Source organism: Polyodon spathula, chromosome 17 (assembly GCF_017654505.1).
Source record: "Polyodon spathula isolate WHYD16114869_AA chromosome 17, ASM1765450v1, whole genome shotgun sequence".
Classification (NCBI taxonomy): domain Eukaryota; kingdom Metazoa; phylum Chordata; class Actinopteri; order Acipenseriformes; family Polyodontidae; genus Polyodon; species Polyodon spathula.
In genome coordinates, this window is record NC_054550.1 from 34,411,491 (window position 1) to 34,426,863 (window position 15,373).

Consider the following 15,373-nt stretch of genomic DNA (forward strand, 5'->3'; position numbering starts at 1 on the left):
TCAAATACAAGGCAATATAGACCAAATCAAATACAAGGCAGTATAGACCAAATCATATATGACCATATGGCTCAGTGTTCAGCTGGACAGTTTGGGATAGTTCAGGCTTTTCAGCTCACAACCCAATGCATTCTGGTACGTTTTACCTGTCTCATGTACCACTTACCTTTAAGAGAAGCAGGACTACACCTTACCAGAATGCTAACTATCCCCAGCTGCCCCTCTGAACACAGAGCCATATGGTCACCTTACAATTAAAAGCAATGCAAAATACTGATAAATATGGCCTTCCATGTAGTTTGTACTTAATGAGACTGCCAATGAGGAGGGGTATTATTTATGCCTTTCTTTCAGAACTTATATTAATGTTTATTTCTACTTGCCTGAATCCTAGATGTATCTGGTCCTGAATAAATACAACATATACATCTAATCTCGGTGTACCTCCGTTGGAAAGCACTGAGCAGCTTAAACGGTGTACGATGCCTTTAAACCTAGGCAAACACTTCAGTTTGTAGCACCGGGGCCCTCTGTTGGAAAGCAAGAAATTCAGCATTGAAACATGATGTGTGTGTCAGCCCCACCCCCTCCGTGTCTCATTCCCAGTTCCACTTGTGTCATGGCTTCTGGCTCCGCGGAGGATTTTCAAATGCAAACTTTAACGTCTATATTTCTGTAAAAGGACGCCTATTAAAGCAAACAGGTACAACATTACATCAATTGGAGGTTTATCGTGCGTTTATTTATTTTTAATTAATATCCGATTGAATGAAACGGCGATGTTGGTGTGTTAACCCGACCACAGCAGGAAGTCCGGATATAAGCGTTGTGTTGATGTGTACTATAACAATACACTTGGTCTCGTTAACTGTTTTTTTTATTGTAATTTGTTACTTTTGCTGTATTTTTTTTTTTTTTTTTTAAAAAAACGTTATGCATAGTAAACGAATGTATTTAATAAAAACACACATTATTATTAGTAAGATTTAAAGAAGCGTGCAGGGATTACGTCTCTGGTTCACAGATGATGTTTACTTCATGAAATCTAATTAAAACCGCGTCTGTTTATCGAGGCATTCAGAGCAAAAACCTGGAGTAATGCTGATAAACAGTAAAGGGATAATACAAAAAAATAAAATAAATAAATAAATGTAAGGCATTAATACTGGAAATCGTCAGGACTCTGAGACAGACTTGAAACTGGTGTAAAAGTTGTTTGCTTCTGGGGGGGGCAATTTTTTGATTTTGTAAGCACGGGAATTTAACTATATGCTGTTTAACCTTTAAAAAAAAAAAAAAAAAAAACGCTAGAACAAACGGAAGTTGATTTATTTATTTATTTATTTCATATGGGAGTGGGGGTGACAGATTTACGTGCAAATTAGACCTCCGCTACGATTTTAACTAACATTTAAAACTAGCTGTGCTTTTGTCATTGGCGGGTGCAGATGCCATGACGTACAAACCATTGCATTTAAAAAAAAAAAAAACACACACACAACTACAAAGGGTTTGTTTTGAGATCCCTTGCAACGTATTGTGTTTGTGAAAAGAGCAGCGAGAGGAGGTGGGAGGATTCAGGCTTCTGACGTACAGGCAGTTTCAAGCTGATTTGTTAACAAAAAGCTGCACGTCCTCGCAGATTAAACAGAAATAACCGAGCAGCAGCAGCAGCCCCCGATGAGAAACGAAGCAGGGTTGCTCGCATGTTATTGTGACTTCAGCCATTTCTTCAGGACGCTAACTGGAGTGAAACGGATTATTTCTTGGGCACACAGCCTTTAGGAGAACCACTAGCAATTAAACAACGCGAGCTACCCGTGCTGGGATTCGTATTTAGTCAGAAATCAAGGACATTTGTTACCGATATCAGTGAGATTTCTTTCGCTGAGGAAAATGCGATATTTACGTTCTTCAGTTAGCAGTTCTTAAAAATCGCTGCGCAGTTTCGGAAGGATATATTAATGCTGCTGTTCAGATTCATGCAGGGTTGGTAAATACTTATCTTTTCTCCACAATTCTTTAAAATAAATTAAAAAAAAAAAACAGCACTGCTCTGAGAAAGGGATTTTAACCACGCTCTTCTAAATGTTGCTTCTATTGAAATGATGTAAAGGAGTTCTTTAAGTAGTTTTTTTTTTTTTTTTTTTTTTTTTTTTTTTTTGTTTTTTTAACAGCCTACTAACACGTCTGTATTTTGGGTTTCACGGAGTTGTTGCTGATGTCAGTGCCTCCACATTGCCTTCATGACAGGATCATGAAGTGTTTGACTTTTTTCCTTCTACTTCCAGAAACCTTGAAAAAGTCCAAAAAGGGTGTTAAACACAACAGCAAGCTGCCAGTATGCTATGAGATTGTAACTCTGTCCTTGAAGAAGAAGATGGCTGCAGAACTGTACCCTGCTAGCACAAACACCAACCTCCCCATCAGCAACGGCACTACAGTGACTGCAAACACCAAGAAAAGCATCGTCCCGGTTAACCAGACTGTTACACCCTGCACCACAGCTGCGGCTCAGCAAAACATCAACAACAACAACGTAGAGACTGCCAACTGGCAATCTTCCCACCCCACCTTAAGGGAAAGGTAGGCTGGGATCAATGCTGTTTAATACAGTAAACTATCGCCCCGCTAACTCGGAGAAATCCCAAAGTAGTGCGTGCATTGCCCCCTAAACGCTAGTCTCTCCTTGTTGTTTATTTTTTGCTCTGAATTTTTATAACTGCTGTAACAAAAGTTTCTAAAGTATAAATACTTAAAAGCAAAATATTTTCAAATTTATTATTTTGCAATTAATGTTAATTACATTAAGGATTAGGGAAAAAAAATCCCCTCATCTCACTGTACTTTGATTTATTTTGTCAACCAACACGTTCTGCAATCCAATTTAATCGCGTTAGTGGTACGTTGTTTAGCATTACAGGTTTCTATGTGTAGCAAACCTAAAGCATGTTTACAAATGCATGATCTTGAGGTACTGTTTTATTCTGATTTCTAGGAATGCCTTAATGTTCAATAACGAACTCATGGCCGATATACATTTTATTGTGGGTCCGCCCGGTAGCTCCGAGAAAGTGCCAGCACACAAGGTACGTTTTGTGAGAAATAACGTTGTGTCCTTGCAGATCTTACCGTTACAGCTAGAAACCATACTCCTAATGAGCGGTTACTTGTTATTTATTGATCTAGCTCTACATGTAATTTGTGGCAGATGTAGTTGTCCAGATGTGCTGAAAACACATTGTGCTGAAGGAAAGTTCCTTCTTGTATGTATAATGTGCTTCTCTTTACCTTGCAGTATGTTCTGGCAGTGGGCAGCTCAGTTTTCTGTGCCATGTTTTATGGGGATCTTGCGGAAGATAAATCTGAAATCCATATTCCAGATGTGGAACATGCTGCTTTCCTGATACTTTTGAAGTAAGTGTGCATTTTAAAGCTGACTTGCATTATTTTATTTATTTATTGACAATGATATAGCAGTGACTTTTTGGACTGTAAAATGCACAACGGTTATTCAGTCTGTTCAAAAGTTTTTTTTTTTTTTTTTTTTTTTTTTTTTTACCCCCTTATTTGTTTTTCAGGTATATGTACAGCGATGAAATTGATCTGGAAGCGGACACAGTTCTGGCCACTTTGTATGCTGCCAAAAAATATATTGTGCCTGCTTTGGCAAAAGCTTGCGTGAATTTCCTGGAGACCAGCCTGGAGGCAAAGAACGCCTGTGTGTTGCTGTCTCAGAGCAGGCTCTTTGAGGAGCCGGAGCTGAGCCAGCGTTGCTGGGAGGTGATCGATGCCCAGGCAGAGCTCTCTCTCAAATCAGAGGGCTTTTGCGAGATAGACCAACAGACTCTGGAGATCATCCTGATGCGGGAAACTCTCAACACTAGAGAGGTGGTCGTGTTCGACGCAGTTTTGAACTGGGCCGTGGCGGAATGCAAAAGGCAAGGCCTGGTGGTCACGACCAGGAACAAGCGCAGTGTTCTGGGGAAAGCCCTGTACCTGGTTAGAATACCAACCATGACACTGGAGGAGTTTGCAAACGGAGCAGCGCAATCGGACATCCTGACTCTTGAAGAAACGCACAATATTTTCTTATGGTACACTGCCTCAAATAAGCCCACACTGGAGTTTCCCCTGGCACAGAGGAAAGGGCTGGCACCTCAGAAGTGCCACAGGTTCCAGTCATCGGCATACCGCAGCAATCAGTGGAGATACCGGGGCCGCTGCGACAGCATCCAGTTTGCTGTTGACAAGCGGATCTTTATCGCAGGACTCGGACTGTATGGGTCGAGTGGTGGCAAGGCGGAGTACAGCGTCAGAATTGAACTGAAACGCCAAGGGACAGTCCTTGCCCAAAATTTGACTACATTTATTTCCGATGGCTCTAGCAGCACTTTCTCAGTGTGGTTTGAGCACCCAGTGCAGGTGGAGCAAGACACCTTTTACACAGTGAGTGCCATCCTGGATGGGAATGAACTCAGTTACTTTGGTCAGGAAGGGATGACCGAAGTTCAGTGTGGAAAAGTGACATTTCAGTTCCAGTGCTCGTCGGACAGTACCAATGGGACCGGTGTACAAGGGGGGCAAATACCTGAACTCATTTTCTATGCATGATTTTGGACAATTGCATACAACTCCTGCTGCATTCCATTGCTGCTAGTAAAAGCACATAAAGGAAAAAAAAAAAGCCTTCTGAATATTGTAGCAGTAAGAGGATGTCACACTGCAAGCCTGTTACCATCTCAAAATAACGGCTATCAAAACTAAGTGAAGGAATGCTCTTGAATTTAATCTTATTTTATTTATTTAAAAAAGAATGTAATGTTATTTGATTTAATTATTAAAAACCACAGTAAGATGTAAAAAGCTGTATTGCACTTCTAGTGGGAGATTCCCTGTAGTGTTTTGTATATAAAATAGTGCTTATTTGTTTACAGTTTAAGGCTGATTGACAAAACAGAATGTTCTGTGTTAGAGGGCAGCTTATGAACCTGCAAATTATAAACGTTTTCATGTGACTAAACGCTGGAGTGTACTTTCTTACAATCATTTTTAGACAAAACCTTTCAAAAAAGAAAAGACTGCATATGCAAATGCACTGGTAAGATTGGACTGCACTATGCCTTCCAATTACCTATATTGTAGGTTGGCATTTGATATCCAATAATTAATTAGAAAAACAATGAAAGAATGGATTTACTATTATCATTTTTTTTGTGTGTAAGGCTAATTTATAGAATTTTGAATGTTTAGAACTGTAGTGGCCAATACATATATTTTTCATGCAACACTAACAGCCCTCACAAATCTAAACAGTAGCTGACTATGCTAAACAGGAAAACAGTCATGTATAAAGTTTAGTAGCACAGTGCCCTCTAGGCGTTTTGAAGTGAACTACAGTTCAGTGTCGGAGGAATAATGCATATAACATTCTGCCCCAGGATTATTTTTTCATTCTGTCTTCAAGGTAAGGTAAAACGGTAGGGCAGTCACATTTACTGATTTAACCCCAATATCCATACTGTTTAAACTATGTATGTGGTGTTTATTTAACATGAATATCAAAGCAAGGTTACTGCAGTGTTTATTAAAATTGTACATTCTTGGGGTTAAACTACTGGGCAAGAAATTAAACTTGGAGCTTGAACTTATTTTTTCAAATGGTCATCGAGAGATGAAATGGTAGCCATATTAGTCACTGAAATACATTCCCATAAACAGATTCGTACAATTGCAGTACTGTTCCCCCCACCCCCCAAAACAAACTGAAATCATACAATCACAAGTCAGAGATAATGTAACACAGGTTATTTAATCTATCATATTCCAACAGCACACTTTACCCTGGCAAAAGCTAGAAATCAGATACTTGTGAACCCACACTGAAAAACAAAACTTGGTAGAAATGTCAGAAATGCAATATTACCTATTGCAGGAGCATTAATGCAGAGCTCTCTAGCCAAAAGAAGAAATGTTTTTCCCAAAACGTACACATTCACCTGTGAAAAGGAAGTAAGGACAGCATGTTAGAATGCAAGCACAGTGGCAGCTGTGTGTTCTTGCACGATGCACAGCAGTGAGCTGCTCAGAAGCTGGAAGGTTCACGTATCAGGTTAATATTTCACTCTGGGAAAGGAGCTGTTGCCACATGAAGATTTGTGTTGCATATGTACGAAGCAAGGGAGCATGGGGACATATTTATACACGGTTTCTTTATGTATACAAACAAAAAGTAAATGGGTATTTAAATTTTTTTTCAAAACTTTATTATGCAAAAACAACTTTTTTTTTCCTGGCAAGGCATTCCTCTGACTAATTTAAGTGCAAGAGGTCTTATGTTCAGTGATTGTTCCCACCATATCATCATCAAGAGAGAACTCTTTTCTGGTAACGCCAAGGCAGGGGAATCTAGAGGTTTAGGGGATCTAACATTCTAACCTGACAGGGCTTCACAGCCATCTCATGACCTTTGGGTGCAGAAGACCACAACCCAAGCATACCAAGGTCTTCAAGCCACCATGCCAGAAACTGGACAACAGCCCATCTGGCTGATGCACTGCTACTTACTAGGGATTCATGAAATATTTGGTAGTCTATTAAATGTGGTCTGCGCTCTTAGGTTAAGCCCAAGTATGTGGCTCAAATCAAATACCAAAATTAGAAGGGCGTTGCTCTCAAAGGGGCAGCTGGGAGTATAAAAATAAACTGCACCAGCTGCATTGAAAAAAAATATCCCAATGCTTAATTATTAAGACCAAAAACTGCAGACAAATGCAAAGTTAATTTTGTCCAGCCACAGCTGTTCTAAACAGATAAATAATAAAAATAAAAAAGACACTGCAAATCTCACCATCTTAGGAAAAGAAGCGTTCTTTGGCCTTTAACTTTTCACTCATTTTCATGACCCAAATCTTCATAACATGCATAGAAAAGAAAGGGCTGAGTGCTAGAAATATGGAAACTTGGGATTTCAGTGCAAGAGCGGGCTGAGCATTACACTTTACCTGTTACATTATATTCAACCTGGCTTGTACCAATAGTTAACTTTCAGGACTGACTTCACACACAGAGACTAATTTAGCTATGAAATGCATTTCCATATTTATTTGTTAAATTCAGTATAATATGCATCGAATGTGTTTCACATTAAAATCAAGGTTTATACCATTAAAGTTTATAACAAAAAGTAAATTTTGATAGCATTTCCCCATATTTTACTCTATCTTGTTACTCAAAACTGTCATCAACTCTACTGGCAATTTCTTCAACGACAGGCAGAAACTCTTCCTTTCTGCCACTTGTTAATTCCTACAGAATGAATGGTTCTGCAGCAGGCGCTGGCTTAACCAGAGCAAAATATCTTTTTACCCCAAGGGGCCTACACCCATCTTTATCACAAAGGCCATCGAAATCCTGGAACTGTAGAAGTATGACATTTACAGTTTGCTGAGTGGTAAAAAAAAAAAAAAAAAAAAAAAAAGTATATATAATATATAAGGGATATTTTAGAAACAATGAATATAAACAAAAACACATCTACCTGTAAAAGGTCACTCAGATCAAGCAGCATATCTGTGCACTGGTTAAAGAAAGCTGCATTTATTACCCCACTATTACAGCCATTTTCCTAAGAACTGAGTGAGTATCAGCTCCTGGTGCATTAAGATTTGACCTGTTATTCAGCACTATTAAAAGTAACTTTACAGAACAGCTACACTACTAGAAAATCTCAGTGTATTAAAATGTAATACACTGATACTTTCTTATAAAGCGAAACAACCCTCAGCTTGCATGAACGTGTAAAGGATTGTAAATGCAGTTTCGAATGAGCTGCCATGTTCATGGTTTTTAAAAGTGAGAAAATAGGTGCCCTCAATTTCAAAAAAGTCATACCCATTCTGAAACCCTAATAGTGTCCCTTCAACAGACGTTCTTTACACACGGTATTCCCCCTCCAATCTAAACTCTAATGAAAGTGGCATACAGCTACAGAAAGCATATCAGGGACTTAAATTATATAGTGAAGCAGCACCCTGTTGTGTGCTTGCTGATATCTTGAACAGTTTGCCCCAGTTTTGAAAGTCTAGTGCAGTTTTTCATTAAAACAAGATGTGTGTGTCAAGATGAAAAATAATACTCCAAACCCATCACTAATTAATCTTTATCCAGCTGGCCCAAACTCCTTATAAAAAAGTGTACCATGGTTTGGTATGGTAAAGCATTTTAATAAACATGGCAAACAAGGGTAAATTATGGTAAATGTACAGTATAACACCATGCAAAATACCAGGGTACACTTTTATAAGGGTAAGCATTGTAAATGCAGTTGACCTATCTTACAGTATGAGAAGCACGATGCACTTTAATATCCTGTTCTTATTTCTATAAAACTAGCTTTATATTTTAAACACTTAATAACAACCCTGCTTGATGAGGTAGTAGAGCATGTGACCAAGAACAGGGTTCGTTCTACTGTGCGGATCAAAAATTCCACTGGTCCCATTTCCACCGCCTAATTTATCAGTTTGCAAAGCCATCTGACTTTTATATTTCAGCCTATTTATCATGTTAATTTATACAAATCACATCTTTCTTTCCACATTTTCTATTACCACAAAACACCTTTTCACAACTCTACAACAGGATGACAGCCACATTATTTAAGCGTGTTCATACGTTAATGAAAGCTCAGACCTAACAATAGTTGAGGCATTAGAGGTGCTCTGAATACATTCAAAAACAGCACAACGCAAGGTCATAGTCAACATTAATCCCAGTGTATCATTAGAACCATTAGAACAGAGCCCTTTCTAGAAATAAAGGGCCAGATACAGTACACTGAGTCATGGCAATGTCTTTCCAGCAATGAACTTGCCTATTGCATCATTCCTTCCATGTGTCTCAAATCCTACTGTACGCTATGTAGCCCCACTTATGCAATTCTGATCATTTTAAGGTCATTCATACTACTTTGTGTCAACTGTTTTGAGTGAGCACCATCTTTAAAACAGCTTCAGTGTGTTATTTTGCATTATGACATGCAATAACAATAAATGATAATATCGATTAATGTTGGTGCTCACATTAATCACATTAAAATGGATGCAAAGTAGGAAAATTACCTTAAACCGAGTAGAAATGCGCAAATGGGATTACACAGGATTCGGTACACATGGGGGAAAAAAAGAATTGCCAAGCAAGGATAGCTCCCCCCCCCTCCAAGGGACAACGACGTGAGATCTTCAACCCAGAGAGGCAATGCACTCATCCCCCAATCGGGCAAGTTATTAACACATTAGGAAAGGTCAAAATGTGCCCCCAGCAATAACACTACATAAAAAAGCATGCCCTGTAAATTTGCAATTAACAAAACCTAATAGCTCAGCTTCAGAAATACGGATTCAGATTTGCTCAGCAAAACCTAAATCCTATTGGAAATGCTGTCAGATTCTGCTAACCCAGCCTAATATTTAGCTAGACACCTACCTTTTCTCCTTAAAAAGTTGTTAAAAAGGAATCATGCATCACAGGTTACATTAAAGCATAGCGTACTGTAGCTGTAATGTAGTTATCCGTTACTGGTAAGGAACTCAACTGACACATTAGTTACTTTAGTACTGTTTGCAAATAATTAGAAATCAGTCACATCACACACTTATTATAAGCTGCCTTTCATGCAAAATGTTACTTAGCATTACAGAATTAGAAAATGTTTTCACTCCACTAAGTAACAGAATGCACTAAAGCCAGGTTACAATGAGGAGGATATTTTTTAAATCAATGATTGTTCTGCACTTTAGACATGGAAGGAAAAAAAAACCAAAAGTAACTTCTTCTGAATCTCCCCGATCTGCCTAAGGAACCTCCTTTAATTAGATCATGTGAACTTTAGCATTTCAATCAAAAAAAAGGGGGGGGGGATCTCCATAGGCACAATACTGTTAAAGGTGACCTTACTTTATAAACCAGTGTACACGGCTGGCTATCTACACATGAAATCCCTCTTAACACAAGAGTATTGTCCTGCAGTGTGTTTCATACCACAACACATTTATTAGGTCCGTCTGTGAAGGGACAGAACCAGCCTTTTAATCTCATGTTTTGATGCAAGTTGAGGAGTGTTGTTAATGCCCACCACACACCATGACTCCCCTTCAATCAGCCCTTATTTTACTTTGTGCATTAATCATTATATCCACCCTCCCCAGGGATTTTTCACTTGAACAGCTGCAGCTTATAGTTATATTCTACCTTTACTGAAATATGAATTGAGTAATGACCCAAACACTACTTTTTGACGGACTGAACACTTCTATATACAATTTTTTAAATAAACACTTAGATTTTTGTAAATCTCTTCTATTCATTCAGTTACTTGTCGTTTTGGTTTAATTCCCAGTACTACCCCCCCATGACTTTTGTTTTGGAAGAGTGAGATGTTAACGCTGCTTCCGGACGGATTACAAACATGCCAGCGGTATTTGGTACTGTATGAATGTTTTAAAATATTCTCTGCTTGAAGTTATGACCTCTGTGATACTATAAATTTTCCCCAGCTTGAGGCTTCCTCAGTGAGAAAGGCAATGAAGAGACGAATATAAATATAGATACATAACATAATCTGCCTGGAGGGAATCAAGGCCAGCTTACCATGTGGTTACTTCCACCCTTTCCCCCCCCCCATACAATATTCCTTCAGTTTGTTCCATGATGCTCAGTAGTCGAGTAATATATAATTTTGCAAAAGAAATGCTCAGAACACAGTGTGCATGTTCAGAATGAGCTGTATAATTAAGTAGTCACATCCGTCAATGGGAAATGAAGCTGGTTTAAAAAGATAATGGTTATTTAAAAGAAAATGTTTTTCGCCAATAGAACAACCAATTACTGGATGTTTATATATCAGGGATAAATCTATAGCTATTTAATGGTCATGAGCAGAGATAGCTCATTTGCTGAACAACCACATTATGGGATCATCATGCACCGAAGAAGCAACGAGTGACATCATTAAAATGCATTTAGATTTGCCGTAATATTTTGCCTATTACCTCAACAAATAAAGTAAAATCTTCTTGGGGGAAATTGTTGTGCAGAAGAGAAAATAGAGTTTAAAATAACGCATACCAAGTAACTCAGACTTAACTGCAGATTAAGGTTTCAGCGGAAAATACTGCAGCCCTACTGTAATGACCTGCTTAAATATAATTTAAGGGGACCTCTAGTTCAGCAGACTTCAGAAGAGCAATATGCATGTTTAAAGAAAAAGAATTGTTTTCTATAACCCGTAACCATTTCCCTCCACAAACAGAACCCCTCAAACAAATAAACAAACAAACAAACAAACAAACTGGGGTTCATTTTAAAACTCAACAGCATAAAGGCTGGGATCCTACAATGTTCTTTCTTCTTGTTAAAAAGCTGAAAGGTCAGTGAACATAATTTTCCATAGTAGCTTAACCATCAAGTAAAAAGGCTGGCACAATCATTAGCAAAGTTTATAACTAAACTCTTGGCAAACGGCTGTATTGAGCAAAGCTATCAAATAATCTTTACTATTTACCAGAAGTACAAAAACAAACAAACAACCAAACAAACAAACCAGTAAGGTGCACATGACTTCTTACACAGATAACATCTGGCTAAAACATCCATGACTACTTGCTTAACAGCTGCATTCTGATTTTTATAATTAAAACACTTATAAATACAATATAGATATGAATCTTGCCCCTTTCCAAGTCCTCAGAGTAATTGATAAATCACGGTGTTTGCAAATCTTGCATAAACTCTTTTTTTGTTGTGGTTTACAAATTCTGACTGACTGCCATTGCCCACAATATAAACCCTTGTGAGAATAAACGCAGTGCCAGTGAAGGGCCAGAGTCAGTATCAATAATACACACTTTATTCTTCCATGTCTCAGCTTCTTGAGAGCAGAAACAACTGCAAATGAGTGCCTTTGTTCCTCCCTCTCGTCAGAAGTAGAGGGTAGAAGAGAGCTCTTAAAAACAACACTAAAAACGATGAGAAAAGGGCCTGTTCCACTCGTGGACATTAAAGAAGCAGTTAACCACAAAGACTAGTACTGTAAATGCAGGCTGGCACAAATACACACCTTTGCAGAGTAATAGCAGGATAAAGCTGTCAACTGCAAAAAAAAAAAAAAACTGCACTGCAAATCATTTTCTTAAGGGCCAGCTGAAACAGGTCTTAAATTAAAAAAAAGAAACGGTCTATTCCCTTTTTTCTAACTTTTTTTTAAAAATCATATTCTGATACATTGTTTCCATCTGCCTAGCTCTGGCACATCTGAATGGGGAAAAGCTCAAAATGAATAAGCCAGTAATACTACACCAATATGAGGCAAGTACCTTACGGCAGATTTTAAATCCTGTAATAGGTGGAACACCAGGGCAATGATTTTGGGGGGGGTCACACAAACAAATCTGACGCCCTGATAAAATCCCAGCAACATAAGTGTGTTGCAAATCTTGACTTCAAAACATCCATATACAAAGCCATGTCATATACAGGAATATTACTCCTTCGTTCTTTAGAACACTTTCTATGCATTTGAAAAGAGGCAGAATCTAAATGAAGGAGAAATTCACGTAATGTATTTAATTCATTTGGACACCTCATAGACTTTGGCAAGTATGTTCCACAAAATTTCCAGGTGCAGGCTTTTACATAACTCTGTCGTTGCACCATTTAAAAAAAAGCTGCATACATTATTTATAGTTTAAGTGGTGAACATGTGTCGCTTAACATGTTAACAGCAAAACCTTTTCTAAAAATGTACGGTATGAATTCATCAGCTTCCTAGAATGCATTGTGCATAATATTTTTATCCAATGTAAAAATAATTTAATTGCACTTTTTACTTAGTAAGTAAACAGAAAACCTATACACACCAAATCCTGCCTTTTGTGGTCATTTCTAAAACCTGAACATAAGAGTCTTTTCAGGACTGGCCCAGGTGGATGAAAAAAGTTACATTCATTAGTAAGCCTGGTAAACAACAATCCCACATGAAAAGGGATATTAAACAGGTAAAGTTAAATGCAATTCAAGAGCACAGCTTCAGCAAATGATTTGCCTGACTGGTTAAAAGAATGTGCTGCATCCTGTTTCACTGCGTTTGTATTTCTTTAGAATAAAAGTGCCAGTGTTTAAATTGCCAGTGTCAGCATGTACCCACACCCCCTGCACTGTTCCTCACAATGCAGCAGGACACGAAGCACTTCACAAAGCCTGTAGTGTACTTTTCGATTTTACAATGAGCTTCGGACCTCCAACTGCCCTCAATTTGTCTGTTCGACAAGTCATTATTAGCAGCCTGCATGAACAACAATCTACAGAGCTTATATGAACCCCTATTGTCTATTGACGAGATGGTTGCCAAGCAATTGTATTGTGATTGACACTGCAGCTTAATTCATAAGCAACAAAATGTACTTTTCCTCAAACATTAAAAGAAACCGCATTTCCTGAATGCAAATGTAACTATTTGAAACCACTTCACACAGGTCTGAATATTTAATCTGTTATGTGTTTGTAGGGAAACAAGATTTCCAGGAACCCAATTAGCCCTGCTAAGGGATTAGTGGCAGAGCGGTCTCCATCCCATTATTTCACCTTCAGAACCCAGGCTTAAATCCTGCAGTGTGGTGAGGGAGGGCAAGTGGACCTTTCAGCATCTCTCAGTTAATCAGGGCAGTCTGCTCAAGAGAGCTCCAGTCAAAAAAGCACAGTCTGGAGACTGAACTACACTTTCACAATGTCAGAATGTGCCCTCTACGTGTCATATGTATTTAACAGTGAGGGACAAGAACACTTCTACATGCAAGCAAAACCAAATGTTTACTATCCGATGTCTGTACGTTGTATACTGCTTGGCTAAACAGCTTACAAGCAACCAACAAGGGCACTTAAAGGAGTGAAACACATGCCCAAGTTGTTTGTAACTAGCTTTGTAAGTTTGATTTCAAATTTTTACTTTCCTTTCAAATGTTTGTTTCTGAACAGTACAGTACAGTACAGGGATGCCTCTGTCGGTTTAATTTAATAATGTTGGTTTCATTCCATTAGGTATACAGTAGAAGGGACCGGTGACTGGTTAAAAAATAAAAGCTTAAGAGAATTAATTTCCCATCTGAGGAGTCATCTGATGCTACTACTGTAAGAAGTTCATGTAGATTTTCAAATGTAAACATTTTCAGAAACAATCCTTAATGTGCTAAAATCACCTCATGCAAAGCATGGCTTGCAACATCTAGGCCAAAAGCATCACTGAGCAGCCTTCCAGTAAGAGCCCAGACTGGGGCAGAATACTGTGTCAGAGGCTGCTAAGTCTACTCTCATACACACCTTTTTAGAGACTAAGGCATTTAGTATCTGTTTCCACTGAGAAGAACAAAACAAAAATGAATGTGCTGGGAACTCTTCCAGGATGCACCAGAGACTGCTGATAGGTGATGTCATTTCTGGGAAGGTTTCCATCTACCATAAAGACGTGCTGGAAAGATAGCGGAGCAGACACAGCAGAATACAGGGAATAAAAAGGGTACATTCTCTCTGTAACTGACTGGGGAGAATATTAGGAAGAAACTGAAAACATACTGGCTACTGTAGGCTTGTGTTTAATACATGAGAACACACAACTATTTTAATAGAAATAAAGTAGAGCAGTAACCCTGAAAGTAATAATGCAGTGTTAACTAGAGGGCATCTCCTCCAATTTGAAGATGAAGAACATTCCATGTGACTCCTCTCCTAGTATTTTGTGTTATTTTAAATGGGAAAACTGTCAATCAAGTGCCTGCAGCCCTCATTCAAAGTCCTTCAGATCTGATTTACCTGACATGCATCTTGTATTAATTACAGAACGTAGGACAGGGATGCCAATACAAAACAAAGATTGATCAGTCACGTGAGGGACAGCCCGTTAACAAAAAAAAAAGCACGTGCCACTTTCGGCAGAAGTTTCCACTTGCTTTCTCCATTCTCTGTATTTCGCTGCACAACTGCATAAAGTCTTATTTAATTATTTGGTAATGAATCTATACTGCAGCAGATCTACTGTTGCCGGGTCCTTATAAATATCACTGACTTAAGAAGAATTACGATTCAAACTGCATGTTTCTTAGGAGGATGTTTACAGCTCCTAATCCTACCAATTAAGATTTCTGCGTGCGATTACTGGTCATCTCTCAAAGCGCAGAGCCAGCTCTTGCATACTCAGTATCCCAGCGGGAGCGCAGATACCAATCTCAGCTTTTAACTTTCTGCTCTCTAGTAAAGAACAAGGTTACAGTAGCGTCAGGAGCCACAGAAACACAGCCTTGCAATTTACCACAAGGATGTGGAG

The 15,373-nt window shown here is 38.6% G+C and overlaps 2 protein-coding genes across 7 annotated transcripts in view; one reads left to right on the plus strand and one right to left on the minus strand.

The window, feature by feature from the left end:
• LOC121329654 (transcription factor IIIB 90 kDa subunit-like) overlaps window positions 1-15,373 on the minus strand; it is a 75,863-nt gene that overhangs the window by 45,414 nt on the left and 15,076 nt on the right. For 3 of the 4 annotated variants that reach the window (XR_005951800.1, XR_005951801.1, XM_041275357.1), the window contains exons 5-6: window positions 7,541-7,572; window positions 5,927-5,999 (exon numbers count right to left, since the gene is read on the minus strand). The exons of the other annotated variant lie outside the window; for it this stretch is intronic. Coding sequence is in view for 1 of the 3 variants with exons in the window: in XM_041275357.1 (XP_041131291.1) it covers window positions 5,927-5,999; window positions 7,541-7,572 (105 nt within the window). In the remaining 2 variants the exon portion in view is untranslated. The remainder of the gene's footprint in view (window positions 1-5,926; window positions 6,000-7,540; window positions 7,573-15,373) is intronic. 4 annotated transcript variants of the gene reach the window in all.
• On the plus strand, window positions 567-5,634 carry btbd6b (BTB (POZ) domain containing 6b). Of its 3 annotated transcripts, none has more exons than XM_041275362.1 (5): window positions 567-703; window positions 2,292-2,586; window positions 2,999-3,089; window positions 3,299-3,417; window positions 3,582-5,634. In XM_041275362.1, the coding sequence occupies exons 2-5, from the start codon at window positions 2,381-2,383 to the stop codon at window positions 4,612-4,614; spliced, it is 1,449 nt and encodes a 482-aa protein (XP_041131296.1). In that variant the 5' UTR covers window positions 567-703; window positions 2,292-2,380; the 3' UTR covers window positions 4,615-5,634. The 3 variants fall into 3 exon arrangements, with proteins under 3 accessions (XP_041131296.1, XP_041131294.1, XP_041131295.1); XM_041275361.1 differs by lacking the exon at window positions 567-703 and adding an exon at window positions 956-1,989; XM_041275360.1 differs by lacking the exon at window positions 567-703 and having other exon boundaries at window positions 955-2,586.

Excerpts from the sequence above, each read along its gene's own strand:
- btbd6b (XM_041275360.1), top strand. The coding sequence starts at position 2,222 with ATGTCAGTGCCTCCACATTGCCTTCATGACAGGATCATGAAGTGTTTG. Across the intron at positions 3,090-3,298 it reads AGAAAGTGCCAGCACACAAG|TATGTTCTGGCAGTGGGCAG; the intron begins GTACGTTTTGTG and ends TTTACCTTGCAG. Across the intron at positions 3,418-3,581 it reads GCTTTCCTGATACTTTTGAA|GTATATGTACAGCGATGAAA; the intron begins GTAAGTGTGCAT and ends TTTGTTTTTCAG.